Source organism: Crassostrea angulata, chromosome 1 (assembly GCF_025612915.1).
Source record: "Crassostrea angulata isolate pt1a10 chromosome 1, ASM2561291v2, whole genome shotgun sequence".
NCBI lineage: Eukaryota > Metazoa > Mollusca > Bivalvia > Ostreida > Ostreidae > Magallana > Magallana angulata.
The window spans coordinates 6,607,967-6,629,289 of record NC_069111.1 but is presented as its reverse complement, the minus strand read 5'-3'; the positions used below and the strand labels follow the sequence as shown (position 1 = coordinate 6,629,289).

At 32.9% G+C, this 21,323-nt stretch overlaps 1 protein-coding gene across 3 annotated transcripts; it reads right to left on the bottom strand.

The window, feature by feature from the left end:
- Positions 1 to 113: 113 nt before the first annotated feature.
- On the bottom strand, positions 114 to 17,646 carry LOC128187390 (uncharacterized). 3 transcript variants are annotated; one of them, XM_052857851.1, is made up of 9 exons: positions 10,383 to 10,537; positions 9,757 to 9,939; positions 7,095 to 7,166; positions 5,571 to 5,658; positions 4,731 to 4,905; positions 4,174 to 4,397; positions 3,374 to 3,589; positions 2,020 to 2,283; positions 114 to 860 (listed from the first exon to the last, which is right to left on the bottom strand). In XM_052857851.1, exons 4-9 carry the CDS (start codon positions 5,656 to 5,658, stop codon positions 538 to 540), a joined length of 1,290 nt encoding a protein of 429 aa, XP_052713811.1. In that variant the 5' UTR covers positions 7,095 to 7,166; positions 9,757 to 9,939; positions 10,383 to 10,537; the 3' UTR covers positions 114 to 537. The 3 variants fall into 3 exon arrangements, with proteins under 3 accessions (XP_052713811.1, XP_052713806.1, XP_052713802.1); XM_052857846.1 differs by lacking the exons at positions 7,095 to 7,166; positions 10,383 to 10,537 and adding an exon at positions 17,516 to 17,646; XM_052857842.1 differs by lacking the exon at positions 7,095 to 7,166 and having other exon boundaries at positions 10,383 to 10,536.
- Positions 17,647 to 21,323: the final 3,677 nt, after the last annotated feature.

Here is a 21,323-nt window from a genome sequence, read left to right as displayed (position 1 = left end):
ATTCTGGTGCTAAACATCAATGATTCAAGTATCACTATCCGAATCTTTAATAAATTTTTGTTAAAATGATATACTAGCTGTCTTCTTGTGATGACAATATTATTTCAACAAAATGCATACATATAAAATATTAAGAATCTTAAAATATATCTTTTTAAAAAAATCTTAAATCAATATATCATTATAAAACCGTATCTTATTGTTATAAAAGACCGTAATAACGAGATAATTAACTTGTAAAAACGAGATATTTTTTATATGGCCCTATTTGTCTTTCGTATATTATAGTACTTTATAGATAACAATTAAATATTTATTTATGTGTCTGTCACATATAAAAATGGGAATGGGGCAGTGATGGATTTAAAACGAATTCATCAATATTCATGAAATCGAGCAGAGCATCGATCCAGCAGAAAAATACTTAAAAATAAGAAGACTTCCCAAACCTGTTTTTCAAGACAAATTAAACTATCTTTAAATTTCATCTTAAATAGACCGAGCACAATAGAACATTCAATCTGTCAGTCACTAATATCAAGGTTGGTTTTTCATGAACCTCGCTTTTGCCATTCTGACAATTTTCAATGTATGACGAGAAGCACGAGGAAAATCAAAGGCGACAAGCAAGGCGATGACAATGCCCAGAGTCAGCACCCCTACGCTGCTCCCGATGCCCTGGGCTGACGGCCGGGAGTCGGGCACGCTAATCAGACTCCTCTTGTATTTGTTGGTTTGTTTTGCCTCTACTGTTAACTCGGACTTCATCTTCTCTATCTTCTGTTGAAGTTCTTGAGGGGTGTACGTAACATTGTTCACACAGGGACAATAACACACGGAGGTTGACGATGATAATAATGCTGAAAAGTAATCAAGTTCAAGTTCTTTATTCCAAGAGACAAACAAAGGACTATATATGATGTGGGCCTAAAATGGCCCCCTAAAATGAACATCATCATGTTACTGTAATTATTTGTTTTCTTTGTACAGATATATATGTGATGTTTTTACATAAAGTTCATTTTGATTCAACTGCCCACAATTTAGAAATATGACATCGTGAAGATAACCTTTTCCCGCCATTTTTGCATTTTTAGCATAAACAACTTGTTTTCAGGCAAATTTTCTTTCAGGAAACATAGAGCGCATACTTGATCAAACAAAATATTTGAACCAGAGATGTATAAAGCCAAGGCTAAAAAGTGACAAAAAAATTTCCTTGTTCAAGTATGCGCTCTATATTTCCCATTCATAAAAAGATTTTTAAAAAATGTCAATTTTTGCCTGATTTTGATTGAATTATAGAAATAGCGTCACTTCTGACGTCATATTCTGCCAGTGAGTGCAAATAAATCAAATAAAAAGATGAAAAATATATTTTATGTCAACTCTTCTTAAATATAAGTTAACATATTATTGTACCCGAAGCACTTAAAAAATGCGAATTATGGGGGCAAAATTTAACTCATATCATATATAGTTCTTTGTGATTTTGATGTAGACAGGAATTTTATGTACAGATGTTAAAATTCCAACAAAGACCTAAATATCAATAAGGAGTCATTTTCTCTGTTTATGATTTGTTTACGTTATATGAATATGTTGTACATTATGTATGTCGTTGTTTTTAGTGTCGGGGAACGGCTTTTTGAAATATGTCGTAGGAATATATACGATTACAAAAAAGTCTAAATTGATCGTATCATATCAGATATGAATGATTATTTCTAAGGTAGGCATTAATAGGTTTCCTTGAAAAGAATGCTTTTCTATACATTTCATCGAATTCATCGATTATTTTTATTACAATATTTTGTCAGCGCACGGTCATGGTGTAATAGGTCCAATTACTGTTTTACTTCCGGTTTGTCAGAGTTACTGCATAAGAGAGATGATTGAAATTAACACTAAAAACGTAAGAGAAAAATTGTTCGGTCATTTCTTAGAGAAAAAATATAATACTTATCGAAGAACAAGTCATAACATCGTAACTATATATATACAACAACGTATACATACACGACATTACAGGCGATGAATGGATGGAGCCGGTCACTGTCTGAAGATGAGGGGTACTGAGTGTGGCAGTGCTAGATGGGGAGGGTGGGGTTGTACTGGGGAATAATGTTGTGAGGGTGGGTTCAGCTGACGTGGTCACCGACTCAGAGGAAGCATAGAGGGCGGTTGGCGTTGTCAGAAGTGTACTGTGTGACGTCACACTGCAGGCATCCCTGGGAGGAATCGATGAGGCCATAGATGTATACTGAATCCAATCGATTACACCTGTAAAAATGTCAGATCCTTGTAAGTATATATAGATCTTTGAATTCTTATCAGACGTTTTTACGATCTCTTTTAAACAAATATTAGCTCTAGAGCATATGTAAGTTGATTATTGGCATTTCTAGACATGGAGTAATTAATTGTTCTTAAATTGAAAATGACAAAGAGCTGGTCCGATTTCTTTTGTACAATCAAACAAAGATGAATTCGACTTCTGAAGCTATTTTAGTCTCTAGAACTCTTGAAGGTTAATACTTTCTTGGTACAGTTGATCATGACAAATTTACAACCACTGACAAAACATCAGTATATTCTAGAGAGAAAAAATGGGTTTTTTTCGAATGTGGTGTTTTTATACGTTTACCGGTATATGAATTTAAGTGATTTTCTTACAATGTGCATTTACCGGTATACGTGTATCAGTTTAAGAGATTTTCATACATTTTCCGGTATATCAGTTTATGCGATTTTCATACATTTAACCGTATATCAAAATAAGTGATTAAAAGGGCATGGTCACGATTTTGGGTATAATTTATCGTTTACAATGTTTTAGTGAGGCATTTCTAATGATCAACGAAAATTTTGGTGTCAGTCGTGGTGTTATAAGAGACACAGATCACAATTCTTTGTCCTGTAAACAAAGCTTTGTTTACGTTTTGAATGTTGAAGTAACAATTCCAGCTTTGGGCCCGAAATGAATGTGATAAACGTTAGGAACTGTTTATTTATGTTGAAAACGAATTAGAACAGATAGAAATCAGCTTGAAAAAGTACTATTACCGGTATATTGAACCAATATAAACAAAAACAGGGCACAAGCCCTGTTCATCTGACAGAAATTTGTGAACTCTGTATCTTACTTATAACTTTACGACTGACACTCAAATTTTGGCTGATCATTAAAAATGCATTTCTAAAGCATTATAAACACTAAAAATTTGACCAAAATCGTGCATGACCATGCCCCTTTAGGAGTTTATATTAGGACCACGCATAAATATATTTCTTAAAATATGTACAAGACATGAGCGAAATTTTTAAGTACTCTGGTCTAGAATTAAACTGATCAATCACGTGTGATGCTTACTGTCAAGGTATAAATCGTAACGAGCGGCTAGAGCTTGTGGGGGGTTTACGCTGGCGAGGATTTCACAGCTACCGCCGTGCATTACACCTGCACAGGAACTATCTTCATGACATATTTTAGCACAAGAAAACGGGTCTACAGTGTGGTATATGAATGAAACTGAAAATGAACTTTTGACTACATCGTTCGTCTCAGGGAAGAAACACTGGACTGGATCTGAAAATAACAACAAATGATATTGGTTAAGGTGGCATGGGACACCTCCATATTGTGGCGTACTTCCTATCAAAATAACTGTCATAAAATCAAGCATAGTCTTATAAATGTTTTCAAAATGAAAACTGTTACCAAACAGCGTAGCGCAATTTTATTGTAAAAATTTGTAATTGTAAAATTTTAAAATTCTTAATATTAAAAGTTCAGATTTTATATTTTAATCTATATAATTTTGCATATTTTCTGTTGGTTTTACCTCACTTTTCATTAAAAAAAATCGTAAGGCACGAATTGCAAAATATTGAAAAATGCTTCAAAACGATTTAAAACATGTACCATATCTCAAAATTTTGATCATTGACCTCATATAAATTGTATGCCAACAGAAAAGGATCAATAAAAGTTGTTTAATACTATATTTTTTTTTAAACTTTTTTTTTTACATCCTTAACCGGTAAAAGTATTCTGATTATAATGTACTTTTATCCACGTAATATCTACAAGTGTCCCATACCATGTTAACTTGATGATATTTATAATGTCTTAACAATCACAGAAAATCAATAAAATCGTGTGATAATAACCTGCTTCTATGTTTTCGCAAATATAAGGAAGTGAAGAATAGCAATTCACTGCGGAGTAGTAGGTGGATGATGGGAGGAACATGACACACCCTTCTTTCTGATCCTCTGAAGAACTCTGCCAGGGATTAAAGCCTGTGTAGGAGGTCAGCTGGCCACAGTCGGGCCAGAAATGATGTAAATCTCCGCCTTGAGAAGTGGCATGAAGTCCAATCCAAACTGAGTCTCTACGAACACAGACTGCCATATTTGTATTTGGTAAGATGTTCAGAAATCCAGTGAGTTGAATAAAAGGAATAAGGAACCATTCTTTGAGTATTATGAGGTGATCAAATATGGTCGGGGTGATCAAATTCAGTATCAATATCATCATAGATTTGATCATGTCTAACTGTATTTGGAATCCTCATAATACTAGTATTCAAAGAATGAGTCATTGTATCCTTACCGGTTATCACAAACAAAGACAACGGAAAATGTAAAATACCTGTATACATAAAATTATAAATGTTATTTCATTTCCAAGACCACTTAAAAATTAGAAGCAAAAAACTACTCACAATGAGGAGCCCAGGACTTTATTTATTTTGGAATCCACAATAGAATGTATTTTAGTATGTTCTGCCAAATCGTCTAATTTCAGCAGGGTTTGATTCTTGTCTTTGCATACGTTGTAAGCCTCGCTCCAAGACAAAGGATGAAAGTGGACGTGGTACCGACAATCCTCGTGTTTGTCTATTCAATGAAATGAGGTCTTTGAGGTTAATAAGGTAGTCACGATTTCAGCAAGGAAATTTTCTTTTTTCATCTCTACAGTGCAATACTAAAACATATAATACTTAATAAATACAAATGGACTCGTTTTGTCTTTGTGGATTAAATATCGGTAAGGTTTTTTGTTTCAAATTGTTCCTTTTTTATGAAGACATTTATTCGATTTGTATTTATTTATTAACATTAAAACACTCATTCTAATGTTTGTGACATCTTATTTTGATTTCATTTCGTAGTAATTTCTCTTCAGCCAACCATTGCAGATCTTTATTTTCAAAGTCTTTTAAACAGTATGTACCATTGTGCAAAAATGTTGGTGATGTCATCTCTAGTTTTAAAAAAATATGTTAAAGTTCTGTAATGAGGCGATGACATAGTTTTCAAAAATTATTAGGTAGTTAAAACCAAAGAAAATAATTTAAGTCAATACGTACTTATTTTTTTAATGCGTCTTCAATATAAAGTGCATTTAATGCAACCCTCGTATATTAAAGTTCTCAGAAAGCATAATTGGGAGTCAAAACTTAGTAAAAGCCAATGAGTTTGAAAAGTCAATCACCTTATTAAAAAAACATTGCTATATTTTCATTTTAAAATGCCATCTCTAATTTAGTGTGTTTACTCACAGTCAACAATGGCTACTCCCCCAGCATGGCAGACATGGATCGTTATCACTATCAGCGCAGTGAGGGCAGGCATACACAGCAGTCTCATCTACACGACAGTTATACAGCATTAGGTCTATATCATCTACACGAAAGTCATACAGCATTAGGTCTAATCATCTACGCGACAGTTATACAGCATTAGGTCTACATCATCTACACGACAGTTATACAGCATTAGGTCTATATCGTCTACACGACAGTTATACAGCATTAGGTCTACATCATCTACACGACAGTCATACAGCATTAGGTCTATATCATCTACACACAACAGTTATACAGCATTAGGTCTATATCATCTACACGACAGTCATACAGCATTAGGTCTATATCATCTACATGAAAGTCATACAGCATTAGGTCTATATCATCTACACGACAGTCATACAGCATTAGGTCTATATCATCTACACGACAGTTATACATCATTAGGTCTACATCATCTACACGAAAGTCATACAACATTAGGTCTATATCATCTACACGACAGTTATACAGCATTAGGTCTACATCATCTATACGACAATTATACATCATTAGGTCTACATCATCTACACGAAAGTCAAACAGCATTAGGTCTACATCATCTACACGACAGTTATACAGCATTAGGTCTACATCATCTACACGACAGTTATACAGCATTAGGTCTACATCATCTATACGACAATTATACAGCATTAGGTCTACATCATCTACACGAAAGTCAAACAGCATTAGGTCTATATCATCTACACGACAGTTATACAGCATTAGGTCTACATCATCTACACGACAGTTATACAGCATCAGGTCTACATCATCTACACGACAATTATCTAGCATTAGGTCTACATCATCTACACGACTGTTATACAGCATTAGGTCTACATCTCCCTTAGAGGGGTTAAAATTATGTTTCTTTATTTATATAAATGTAATATAATTTTGCTTGAAACAGGTTTTCATAAACAAACAATCCGGTGGTACATAATAAAGTTTTAACGGCATGACAGACCATTTGGTCTGATTTTATCCTCAGTAATATATATTGAATTAGTATACTTCTGTTACAATATTTCTTATATTAAGTTCAGAAGGTAAAATGTCTAATTTAACGTATATGCTTAAAGTTTGTTCCTAGAAACAACGTTCAACTTTTTTAACATGATAGTTTCTTTGATGTCACGGATGAAAGCCCCCAACTCACCAAATTTACAAGTTATCAAAGCGTGAAAATTACAGAAAAAAATTATATTTAAAAGATGACAATATAAAACTCGATTCTCATCTCTACGTCAAGCTGTCTAACTGCCACCCTCCCCATACCTTTAGAGGTGTTCCTTAAGGATAAACTACCAATTGACGAATCTGAGCTTGAAGAACAGATCATGTGCAAATCTGAGTGCTCGAGGCTTTAAAGCCCATACAGTGCAATTTGCAAAATTGATGAGATACAAAAAAAAAGACATGCCAACTTGCACGTGGGCTCATCGGACTGACCTCCAAGAAGTTATAGTTACCGTGGTAACCGTCACATATATGGGGAATCAGCTGTTCCTTCTGTGTGTCACTCTGGTCAACAATGAAGATAATTTAGTATTTTTAAAAATCTTTTTCTTGGATATTTCAACACATGATTTAAAGATAGATGTAAATATTCAAAGTAAAATGCGTTCTGTGATGTTTCATGCGAGCTATGCAGTTAGCTAACTTTGCAGAAAAAAAAATTTAGCTGTTCACACTAACATGAAACCCTATCTTTAGATATTTTTTCAATTTTTTCATATTTTTAATCATTTTCATCCTCGTGTTTATTCAGTTTCTTAATTTTCTCTAGTACTATTCTCTCTCATTTCTCTTGTTTGAAACGATTATTGTAGTCGTATAGTGCGAAGCATACATGTACATTTTGCCTCAACTGCAAAAGAGGTGTGCTACGGTTATGTGGTCACGTTTAGCAAAACTCTATCCCGGAGTATAAATTGTGCTGTCCAGCCCTCAGAATGCTGACACTGAAATTTTGATGCCCATTCGTGACTGGCTGACTTTTACTTTACTGTAGAGTTCCACGTCAATGGCGTTAACAATTGAGATTGAGCCCCATACTGGGATCATCAATTAATTTTTTATAAAACTTAACATTGAACATATTGATTTTCCCCGTTTAATACAAATCAGCAATGTATTTATCATAACAAGACAGGTATAGTCTATCATCCCAGATCACTGTTTTCATCATCAAATGAATGTTGATTTTCTTAATAGATACACAGAAACTGTTAGAGGAGAAGAACTTCAATCTATATATGGCAAAAAGATATCCTCTTTCCGTATTCATTCTTTATACCAAAACGAAAATACTAATGGTCTTTTCTCCCGAAGATTAATAGTGGGAAAATCTGAAATCTTTTTTTTTATTTAGAAATTCCCAGGGCTCCTCGCACAATTTTTTTTTTCATTATCTTCAGGGTACCTTTCATGTCGTTTGCAAGGCAAAACCCCCTTTATGTTTTTATTTTTGGTTATGTTTTGACACCTAAAGCGATAGAGAGGGCCTTATAAATCAGAAAAACTAAACGTTTTCATTCTAATATTTGTAGCTAGGGCACGAATGCATTTATAATTATCGAAATTTTAAGAAAAAAGTGGCGGAAGCAGAAACTGGAGACAAAGTATACCCAGTAGTTTCTAATGCGAGTATTTACTGACTTTATGAAGTTATTTAAAAGTTATTGACAAACTGAAAACCTGTTTGTTACATCGGTATTTAAATAATAAACACTTTTCCAATAGCTTTAAGTAGGATAGGTCTTTCATCAAACCCTTGGCAGGGACAATAGAAGACGTCATAGGTTATAGGAGATATCACATTGGATAAATGTTATTTTATTTTTTGTCCTCAGAATAACACAAAAAAAGACTTCCGGTAAATCTTATTAAAAATACTAAGAAACAGAATGTTTCTTTTAACCAATTATGAATATTATTTCAGCATACTGTTAACCAATTATAATTTCAGCATACTGTTAACCAATTATATTTATTATTTCAGCATACTGTTATCCAATTATGAATATTATTTCAGTTTACGAGGACCAATGTATTCGTAAAAAGGATACACAGTACCGATCAGATCCAATCTAACACCAGAGTAAATCACAACTAAGCCCCGGGTTTACTTTCTGGGTTTACTTGGGGTTTACTCTGGGTTTATTTTTTGAAAATTTGAGTCCACTCGGGGTTTACTTTGGGTTTTCTTGTGGTTTACTTTCGGTTTACTCGAGAATTGCTTTTTGTGTCACCTGTACGCACTGACGTTTGAAGAAGACCTGTGTTTTACATACCATCTTACTGCATTAATTTATCATAGGTACTAGAACACATGTTATATGTTTTGTTTTTATATATTTAAACCTGTAGACATTGGCTACTATTTATAGCGTATAACCTGTAGAACAGGTATTCAAGTTAAGCACCATTTTCACTCATTCGTAGGCTTTTCTTTGCCGCATTTACACAATCCCCACCCACCCACTTATCTAGTGACATTTAAAAATCGAAGGACTGTGCACAATAAAATGTAAATTTCTTTATTTCAGGAAGAAGTTTGAAGAATCTTTATATGTATTTGTACGTGTAAATAAACGCAGCAAATAAGGGCTTCCTTCACTAATCATGTGTTTTGTTATTATTGTAAATAATTTATGTTCGGTTGAGTGGAACGAATAAGAACATAACTATAATTTCTGTCCCTTGTATATTGCGAATACACACGTGGCATCTGCTTTCAGGGGCATACTTCTGATCGGGGTTTAATCTCTGTGTCCACTCTGGGTTTACTTTGGGTTTACTCTGTGTCCACTCTAGTAAACCCGGAGTAAACCTACAGTACACCCAGAAAGTAAACTCAGGGTTTACTTTCTGTTAGGTTGGGTCTGATCGGTACTGTAACAATTAAGTCAATTACAAGCATTCTATGATAAACAAGGTTTGAAATGCTCTTAGAATACCCTTGTGACTTTTGTATGCGGTAAACAACAAGATGGCAATTCAATAATCTTTTCGATATTGTTCAAATTTAATCTATAAAAAAACATTTAAATTATCTGATTGTTTCAGAAAAAAAGTTGAACACTTCTAAATCAATATGATATAAATTTACCTTATCATTCGTTACTATCCATAATGTTTATATAAAGCAGGAAACTCCCCAAAAAATAAAACTATTTGTAAATCTGTTGGAGGAGCTGATGGTTTTTCAATCTTCCCTTCAGAATCTACGGCGTGACGTCACATGTGTTTCAGGGTCCCTCAGCGGGTTGTCTACAGATATGCTTTTGGTCCACTGAAATACACAATGTTAACAGTGAGAGTCCATCAAAGCGATAATGCCGGTGTATTGTTTCCTGTCTACCACTCAATAACACGCTGATTCAGTGATCCCGGTGCAGGTCAATACACATATGTTTATTAAATGTTTTTCTCTTCGACGGTGTATTCTCAATGGAGTGTTCGGCTTAATTGCGTGTCTGTAAAACAAGTGTTATCTGCTTTTCCAAAAAAACGATCTGTTTGCTTATATTACAATGTTTAACATTTTAATTTTGGATACCACCACGTCAAACAAGGAATTTTTTGCGCTGGTATAGAGAGAAATATCAAGTACAAGCCTATTTATTTTCTATTATTTGCAACTTTATTGCGACAAATCCATTTGGCAAACGAGAGTAATGTCCTTTGGTAATCTGATTCAACTGAGTCTAATTCCAAACTTATGTAGCAATATACCTTCATCAGCGGCATATGGAGTTTTTGTCTCTCGGTTAATTTGATACGCAAGGACATGCTCTACGTATGAACAGTTTTTAAGGCGAAGCGAGCTCCTGACAAACAAGTTGATAAAACATGACTTTCAACAGTCTCGACTGATGTCATCTTGTCGTAAGTTCAATGGTCAATACAACAACCTTGTCAGCAAATACAATCTTCCACTGGGTTGCATGCTGACTGACGTTTTTCATACTTATTGTTAGACCATAGTTAAACTTAATAACCTAATTGTCTAAGAATTTTTCCGTTTTGCCCGATTTCGACACAGTGTAACCGGTGTCCTATAATTTAAGGTCCGCCCCGTAAAATGATCCGGAGTAAAATGACCGGGGGTCATTTATCGACGTAATAAAACATACACACTGCCAAAATAAAGGGATCGTTGTACTTACATACAGCGTTTTAATCAACACTTAGATTGTATCGAAAAAAATTATTTGAATTCGAAAATTAGTGAAATGTTAAGTAAGAGAAGTAGTAAAACATATTTAAATTGAGTTCTCTCCGAGGACATTTTAAAAATGTCACAAATGCATGGAATCCATTGCAAACGATTGTCCGTTTTGTTGGAATAATCTTAAAATATTAACGCAGGTTTGTCCATTTTGTTTGACGGTATCGATTTCATCTAATGGCAAAAAGCAATAAATGTCGTATAAAAAAATAATAATGTCATGAATAATCAAAGTACTGAGGGTACTGAAAGACGGGGTCTTGAAAGTTTGAATTTGTAATTGTCCGGGATTTCCTCGAATATGCTTCCAAAATTTATGAGTTTAAATTAATTGTTACAATCTATGTTAATTCGGAGTTTTTGCAATTTTCTGATACTTTGTCTAGATTTTACTCAATCCCGGCCTTCATAATTGTAGAAAATTGACACAGCGGTATATTATGTAAAATAAGACACCAAGGAAAAATTCTAAAAATTACTACTAACCGGGAAAATAAAACAACTACTGGTACTGTACCAGTTATCGGCTAAGACCAGTTATCGGCTTAACTGAGAGTTCGGGTTTATAGCACGCGACAATCCAAGATTTTTTAATTCAGTCGTCTTTTTCGAATAAAGAAAAGTAAGTTTGCTTGAAAACTGTCTTGAATATGTTTTATACATGAGCTTAAACGATCATTGTTTACCGCTGATTTTACATCTTTGCACTTTCAGCAGTGGGGGAAGTGACGTAATAAGTTAAAAACAGAATATTACCTCTTTGTGATACGTTATTATATCCCTTCTTTGATTTGACATATAAAATCAATACATTTAACATGTATAAACAAAAGGAATTCACGAATTTCCGAGAGATTCGTACCGCAATTGAACGCCTGATTGCACAATTATGTATTGAGTAGTATACAATTTGGTGTATTACCGTATGATAATAAACGAATTATTTTATGAGTTTTGTTTATAATGTATCATGGCCCCGAGTACTTTAGTCTGACCTCACAAGGGGCATAATTCAAATTACATTTAGCAGAGTATAAAATCAACATGAACACGGATTTTTGCTATATGTTATCACGAAGCCGATAACTGGTACAGTAAATCGTAAAAACTCGGCAAATTCGGGGCGTGCTTAAAAGCACAAAACAAGATGTTTTGGGTTCTAAATAATGATATAAACTAACAGATTGATAAATAAGGAGTTCACTTTTTAAAGTATGTCAAGTTTTATCCAAAAATATCAAGAAATAAGGAATTACGAAAAGAAAACGTTAAATTTTAGCCGATAACTGGTACAGTGCCAGTATATCAAAGTAGATAATTTTAATCTTTAGATTTATTTAATTTTGTGATCCAAGGAAAAATCCACAAGTCGGACGGTATCCGTAATAAAAGTTTTATGAAAACCCCGAAAACTCTAAAACTGCTGAATTAACAAACAAAGTGAACATTTGTATACCGATAACAAACACAGGCACCTGACTTTAGAAATATATTTTTACAATAAGATTCCAAGAACTTTGACAATAAAAAGATTTTCACGGTCGCCATTTTGATTTTTAAGACCGACTTATCTGACACGATTTTCTTCATTTGCGATTCATGCAAAATTTATAGGTAAAAATTAATCCGTTCGCAACTTACTACTTTTTTGTGTAAACTCGTGCATCACCTACACGAATTACATGTACGATACAACCGTTCCTTTCATTAAAAATTATACTCCGAAAATCAGAGACATAAATAACAGAGATTGTCAACTCCGCCATTAGCGTGTAAATGTTACGGGACCAACATTACTTCGAGAACTTTAAGTGCAACAGCAATCTTGTATAAGTCATTAAATTTGAACCTGAGAGTGAACATGAACATGAACCTGTAAATATTTTAAGCATGTTTTATTTATGAAATATTTACAAAAACTCTTTATTTAGCTTTTAAATTACTTTTTAAAAACTTATTGACTTTTCACAAAGTAATGGTAATGCATTACTTTACTCATGTAATGGTAATGTAATGTATTTCTTCAAGAAAATCAAGTAATGGTAATGGTAATTAATTTAATGCCCTAATTCATGAAGTAATGGTAATGTAATTCATTATTTTACAATGTAATTCACCTTAAGCCTGATTCCAACTAAGCCGGAAAACATGAACATTAACATTAAACTTGGTTCTTCAATCGATAAGATTGTATATATTATATGATGTACAAGTCTTCCAAAATGTATAATCTATTATAGATTTTGCTTACAATGTATTGTTTAAAATTCAAATTCAGTTTAATCAACTAAAGAGCCAACGAACGAGAATGCAAATTCGGACTTGTTTTTATTTTCTTTGTACAAAATTCCTTTAGAGACGAACAGCAGTTATACCGCAAGAAGACTGGAAGCCAATGAGACACCTACACCCCTGCGAATGTGTTCGGAATGTTTTCTTTATCATTGCTAAGTTTATAATAAATCCAGAGGTGCTCGAATGAAAGTTCACGAGACTTCACCGAGATTTGTTAAGTTCCTGTGAAATTTCGAGCGGAAGTATATGTGTTCGGATAATATTCTCAAAATACGTAAGTACTAGTCGTTTTTCATATCATATCCTACTTTGATTTATGTTAAAACATGAAAATCGTGTTAGATGTATGTTTTATTTCACAATCTAGCGGTTATTTAAATTAAACGATGATATTCAGAACAGAGTTATCGTTCGTGTTCAACCACGTGTAGAGTGGTTGAAAGTATAAACATTGGGTTACTTAATAAAATCATAGCCATGTTTGATGCTTGTTGTGTGCAATACCATGTTTTTTAAATAAATTATGGGTGTCTATTTTGTATAAAAACTTAGTATATCAAGCCTTTTCAAGGAACATTCTGCATTAAATAGTATGGTCTGTTTCACTATTGATGCTATTACTAGGTCAGGCGCGGATCGAAAATAAACCCTTAGGGGGATCTCTACTAAGCATGTTAATTATTGCAACAGCAGAGAAAACACTAAGTTTTTGTATTGTCACATTTATTTCCAGAACACAGTTTATCCATCAATTAATGAAGATGAAGTTTAAAATCAATAACTTTTAGATTTTATATTTGACTACAAGTACCTAGATTCTATAAAATAGACTATAAACACGAGGCACGGTTTTTACTGCGAAACTGAAAGGGTCAAATAAAAACACGTGGTCTAAAATTTAAATGACAATAACATTCGCAGGGGTGACCTATTTGATTTGTAAAACATCTGTGTATAACCCGTCCTGATTAACTTCGGCTTGCGCATGAAGTTTGGTAGTATTAAGGTGAAAGATTGTCAAAATAAAATTCACAACTTTTTATAAATGGCACATTGCGTTTGGGAACTTTGATTTCGATTCCACCATCAACCCTTTCTATTGATTAATGAGCTCGTACACCAACTGAATCGTCAAAACGGCGCTGTGCATTCAGTTACGTAACTCATTACACATTTGAACCCGAGCAAGAATATTTTGATCAATAAAAGTATTTGTTTATTTTCTAAATATAATTTTATATACACAGCTAGAGGACTCAAAAAGATTTAATGCGTGTTTTTATAATACATATTTACTGAAATGCATGAAAACTTTCTGCACTATTTTCTTACGCGTAAACTCAATACATGTGTTCTGCGCGTGCCTTCCGGTTTGAGACTTCAGCTGACAGTAAACCATTTTTTACGAAAATTGATCACAGCTGTGTAGAAACATGCAGGACTGAAATCTACACGATTTAGTTTTAACCAGATCAGTCGAAATCTTCAGCAAACCTAGAATAATCAAGGACTGCTCCAAAAAATTATTCTGTTGTCGGACATAAATTCCCATATAAGATAATTAAAAATGTTGCTATTTCTTTTATCATACGTACTGATTTATTTACTGTTTACAAGGAAATATTCGTCCAAGTTAAATGTTCTCGCCCCTTTTGTCCTCGTTATCAGAAAGCCAAAATACAGGGCGGAACCGTTTACAAGTAGAGACGGGCGAAAATAACACGGGGCGAATAGATAATTATATATATATATATATATATATATATATATATATATATATATATATATATATATATATATATATATATATATATATATATATATATATATATATATATATATATATACCTTTGATTAACTTTCATTATCAATTTATCAGAAGAAAGATTAAAATAATTATACACAACGAAATGCTGTCTTTGGTGATTTATTTTGGATATGAAGGTAGCGACATTGCCAAAAAAAAAATACATAACCCGCGTTAGCAAAATAAATGAAACAAATGACTCCGTCTACGTTCAACTAAAAGCATTGAAACCAAGAAGTTATGGTGTTTTAAGCAATATTGAAGTAAGTAACGGAAACCATTTTTGTAAAGTCGATCAGAAATATCGAATTCAAATGCAAAAATTTGTAGCTTGCCTTCACTGGAATTTTTATGGAAAAAATGAATATTCCTTGATAAAATAGCGAATGCACCTATAGAGTTTCTAATATAATAGTGAACTCTATTTGAACTCAGTATTAACCTCGGTAAAAATTAACAATGTTAATGAGAAAACATTTTTTAAAAGAAAAATTACGACTATGAAATTATAAATAGATCTATTTCGTTACTGTAAAATTTGCACCTGAATAACGCGATTAATGTTTATTTAGCTCTATCAAACATCTTCAAATTATCCTTGTAAATATTGTCATATACTTTTCACTACAAATTGAATTTCTCGACAAAGAAATTGGAAGTGTCAAAGATCGATTGCCTTTGCAGAAGAAATAATCAAAGATTTGACGATCAACAACGTAAAATAAATCCAGAACCTGTTTGAAATAGCCATCAAAGTTCTCTATGTAAGCAGTAGCTACTGGCCCTGAGGGTGATCCCATTGGCCAGTGTGAAATTGTAGACAGAGTATGTTTGATTAGGGTAAGCTGGACGTCTGACCGGTTCTCATCAAGTGCTTGGATTACTAATTTGGAATAAACACATTGTGAACATTTTATCGATACCCGATTCTTTTTAATGGAAATGCTTCTGAGCGTAAATGTTCACTGTAATCAATTCAGTCGGGAGGTATTGAATTAAACACGTGCCATTGCGCGGCTTTGTTGGCGATTATAAAAAAATTTCAATCTAGGAGAGATCAATTCAGTCATCAAAGAAAACCGGAAAATTAACATGAAATGAAATATTTCTTCTTGTTCTGATGAGTTTTTAATGACTCCCTGGTACATTTGTATTTGAAATCTTTTCATTAAGAAACGAAATTATAGTATACTGCGACAATTTCGAAGAAGACATGCATATGATTTCCGTTTTTTGTAGCGTTAAAAAAGATAATCCGATAAGTAAAATGAGTATTTAGTTTAAAAATCGATGATATAATCTAAACTTTGTTTGCAATTGCTGATCAAAGATTTTTTGTTTTGATCAAAGGTTTGGATGTGATATACAAATATTGTTTTAGTTTATAGCTTTATTTATCTTAATGATAATAACTGTGAAATTCTAGAATCTATCAATAAAAAAATAACATTTCAGAAGTCAAAATTATTAAATCAATAAATATTTTAAAAACTAACTCCAAGAAGGTATGTATTTTGAAACTGTTTTAAGGTTGAGAAATTATTTTGGTTGCTGTGGTTCATGCAAAGCTCCATCAGTGCTATATAAACCTGGGTGTGTGCTATTTCTTTGTTTTTGTTTATATACAGAGGCCATAGCTTATTGTGTATGATGTGCAAGAAATAGTACTGTAGGTTAAATTTCAATCAATATTTGTAAATCAATTTCATATCCACGTATTGTTTTACTGTTCTCGTGATTTGGACGACATTGAAAATCGTCTTATTCTTTACATGGCCAAATTATTTATTCTATTAATCAAAGAGAATTAGATTTCCAATATTGCCATAGATTAAGAAATAAACTTAATATATTTAGTTTAAAACTTTTGCCATGAACTAAGAACTAAAGAAACTAAAATACATGTGTGATATATAAATAAATGTATTTCTAGTTATAGTCGACGTCGATCTGATCTTTAAATCCAATTTACCACATTGTACGTTACCTACTTATTGTTTGTATGTGTAAACATCTGATTGTATTGTTGATGTTATTCAATAAATACTTGTTTTATAATAGTGACAATGTGTATCATGACATTATTTTAATGCACCCCTGCCTTCATGGTAATATGGTTCTTTTTTAAACAGAAAGTAGCACATTTTGTTACACGTGGAGAAGATATTTATTGAATGCTTGGTAGTTTATGAAATTATCTTTTTTTTTATTTGTGGTTTTTTTCTGACGTTGCATATTTCAATGTCTCCCTAGCGTAACCGGAATTGACAACAAAGCATGCGCAACGTCTGAAATATTTTCTGCGATATTTCTCTAAATATCAGCATATACTTAAAACATTACCAACGTTTCCAAATCTTCATTTCATATGCATATACATGTATTATAAGAAGTATGTTTGATAACGAGAAGACCCCTTCCTTGCGTGGTTTTTCACTAAGATACACAAAACCGAGAAAGACTGTATAATGATAGACTTTTAAGTAAAACGTCACAGTTTCATGAGTCTGAGTTATTAGCTTACGTTATTCTTACCTCTAGAGTAAGGTCTGTGTTGGATGACGAAACCAATGATCTCTTTCGATCAAAACAGTCATACTTATGGGTAGAAGTATCGCAATCGATGACTAGACTAGACCGATTTATTTATTAAACGGTTACATGTGATCAATCGCAGGTAACGTATATCCTGCATGATCCATATCTGAAAGTTTTATTTGAAAATCATTACAAATACAACACCCCTGTCGGTATTAAAATAATGGATATCGCACAGTTAATGAAATAATGATGACATTACACAGTGGGGATTACAATGACTGGGCAGTCTGTGTGGTGTTAAGAATTGTTCATGAGTTGTGCTTAAAATATAAGAATAAATTTGGAGACAGGGTTGGAGGCAGGATGACTGTCCCAATTTGAGGGATAAAATCGCAACAACAAAAACTCAAAACGGGGTTTAACCCCTTTGCCCCCCCCCCCCCTCTCCAGTTCTGACGCAATAAAGGATACCATTTCGCTTAAGTTTGTGTTTACACATTAAAACACACGAGGGTTCATCCATAAATAATGTCACCGATGCGATACAAGCATTAAAAGTCGACGCAAAACAACAACAATTCGCAATTCAAAATACATATCTACTTTATAATCAATATCGTAGATAGAATTTCAAAGAACAATTTTTATTATTCTTAAAGATATTAACTCATATTAAACAAGGATCGAGTTAATTAAAAGAAGTCTATTCCAACTGGAGACGTCTCTTATTAATCATTGAAGTTTACTATTAAATCAGAAAAGCCGTTCTTTAGAAATTACGGTTTTCATGTTCTGTTCCTCTCGTATGTATTTTTTTCCCAATGAATTGATCAAAGGCTTAATATTTTGCTGCATATTAGACTTGGATTGGAATATTGTAATGTGCTGTTAGTTTGATCGAGGGCTCTATAAAACGATATAAATGAAAAATTAAATTAATGTAAAATAAATAGAATCAAAGTACTGAAGAACTGACGCGAGTTGATTTTATCGATTATTATTTATTTTAGAATCAACGATATATTATTTTGCATGGCAAGTAGTTTCCTATATGTATTTGAATTATGCACATTTTTCAAAAAATGAATTGTTCTCCGACAAGAATTTCGCGAAAACCCCCCTTATGAATAATAATGTGTAATATTCAAAGAATTAATTCCATCAAACTACATATCAGTAATCGATATTTCAACGAAATAGTATAGATCCAAGCAATATTGAACTCTAGTCTCGTTCATTCAGACGCTCGGCTGTCTCCGTTAATCTACGATAAGCAAGAGAGATTCTCTCCTTGTCTGAGATTTACGGATATATTGAACTCTGGCGTAGGAATACATACAATGTACGACTACAAAAAAAATCTAAATTGTTCGTACCATTTAAAATTTGACTATTTACACGGCATCTATAAATAAGTTTCCTTGAAAAACAATGTTTTAGAATACATTTCATCGAATTTATCTATTATTTTCAAGGACTAAATGTTATCAGCGGTGTTAATTTGTGCTTAGGTCCAAACACTGTTTCACTTTCGGTTTGCCTGAGTAACTGCATAGGAGAGTTGATTTAAAATCAACTCCCAAAAATTACAAAAAACTGAAAAGTACGTTAAAATTTATTCATGGCATTACACTTTGAATCAAATTAAAGTGCGCTAATATTGACCATATTGACGCACATTGGGATAATATCATTGTTTACATCTATATATTATTACATGTAGTTCAGTTAATTACTGGATTGTTAAGCCAATTTATATCAAGACGCATGCAGAAATTCCTATTAGACATAAATTACAAATACCATTTAAAATCAGTTTATTACTAGACTTAAAAAAAAAATCAGTTTTATTTGACATTAAAAGCTTATGTCAACTCTTACAATCTTCTCTTGCGTTTTATTGGCTTTTTTATGTCACGTGAGTGGGAAGGGTCGGATTCAATCTTCAATGATGAGAGTGTACTCGCATCAAATACCATACTTTTGTTGAGTCAATACCACTGGCTGCATATTTTAGAGCAAACCTTATCTCCTTTTTTTCATCGTATAAGTTCAAAACTATTGAATGAGGATATTTGAATATGCCATGCGATATGATAGTACAGATAACGTAATTGTCAAGGAGAGGTGAGAGATGGGGAAGGGGGAGACACTCTACATCATGTGATCAGTTTGAATGATATACTGGTTATTTTATGGCCTCATTTTCTGTTTTCTTACTTTGATTTTGGTACTAATACATGTCCATGTATATCATTTTCAATACCTTTGCTGATGTTCTCTACTGAATAACACAAAAACATATCACCTCTTTTTTCGCAAGCCCGGCTTTTTCTTTTGATTTTTAAGTACAAATACTCGCATTTGAGTGCGAGGATGAGAAAATAATTTAGCCGATTTCAACGGGTCGACAAGCATATGTATGTATATCATATACCCTATGTCTATCTCTAATTGTGCCCCTACTCCACAATTAGCTTAAAGTTTACAATACTTTAAATTCACAATTGGCCATTATGGAGTCCTCCTGCTTCGGTGTGTAGATTTCGGTCTTCGTTGACAATTTCCGTATGACAATTATCGGTTTATCGGTTCATCGGACGACTAATGAAGGCTCGGCAAATCTATATACGTTGGATACCTTTTGACAGTGTCCACAGATTCTACTTCCACGGAGCTTTCTCCTCTATTCACACGCTGTCTCATATGGTCTTAGCGGGAGTGTTAACCCCAAACAAGGGGAACGTTCTTCAATATCTTCTCCACGGCATTTCTAAATTGATATTTCTTTGTTTGATCCATAGAACTATTCAATTTAAGCACCTTGTTCCTTCTTTAGCAACTCATGCATTGTCAAAATTGATCGAACACTTGTCGAGCAAGAAGAAAATAGCGTGAACAACATTGCGGCATCGAAAAAAAAATCTACTTTTCACTTCTAATTCTCTGCAAGAATTTTATTTTGACAATAAAATTTATACCTTATTTCAGGCACCTAGCTGCAATAATGTAGCACTCTCCGATTTTTATATCTGATGCTTACCACCCCCCCCCCCCCCCAAAAAAAAAAAATAAAAATCGGGAGAGGGCTACATTATTGCAGCTATTCAGGCACCATGCAATGGCTTCACAAAATCTGTATTTTATATTGAAGCCATGTCGATCTTCAAGAAGAGATTTATAAAAATGTAATACACGGCATTTGCATCGATGAGTAAATTAATAAAAACACGACCGACTTAATTAATTCATCTATTTGTGTAGACTGGAAACTTTTAAGATATAGGCTGAGAATTAAATAAACTTGACTTCGACAGTTATACAGGGTTGTTGGAAAAGTTCGCGGACAAAGAAATGTACGGAAAAATTACTGTGTTTTTGTAGGATGACGTATGTTTTATTAAATGATTATATATATATATATATATATATATATATATATATATATATATATATATATATATATATATATATATATATATATATATATATATATATATATATATATATATAAAAGGCTGACATGAAAAGTAAAGCATATCTTATCATAATTACTGATCTGTATATATTTATGCTGCATTTAAAAAAATAAATCTTTACACATTTTTTTTTACAATGTCAAGGTTAAATCTGAAAAGTTTCGCTTCCATCGTGCGAATTGTCCGCCCACAATCGAACTTGACGGCGAACTTTTCTAACAAACCCCGTAGGCCTGATATTAAAAAAGAAAATGCTATTTCCATACGGCGCAGTATTTTCATAAGTAGGTTTTATGTGTTGTCAAATGAAAGAATTTGTAATA

What these genes read in the sequence shown, in the direction of transcription:
- LOC128187390 (XM_052857846.1), bottom strand. Translation starts at nt 5,658, where the DNA reads ATGAGACTGCTGTGTATGCCTGCCCTCACTGCGCTGATAGTGATAACG. An exon ending in AAAGTCCTGGGCTCCTCATT is followed by an intron (nt 4,398 to 4,730) that starts GTGAGTAGTTTT and finishes CTGTGTTCGTAG; the next exon opens with AGACTCAGTTTGGATTGGAC. An exon ending in TTACGATTTATACCTTGACA is followed by an intron (nt 2,284 to 3,373) that starts GTAAGCATCACA and finishes ACATTTTTACAG; the next exon opens with GTGTAATCGATTGGATTCAG.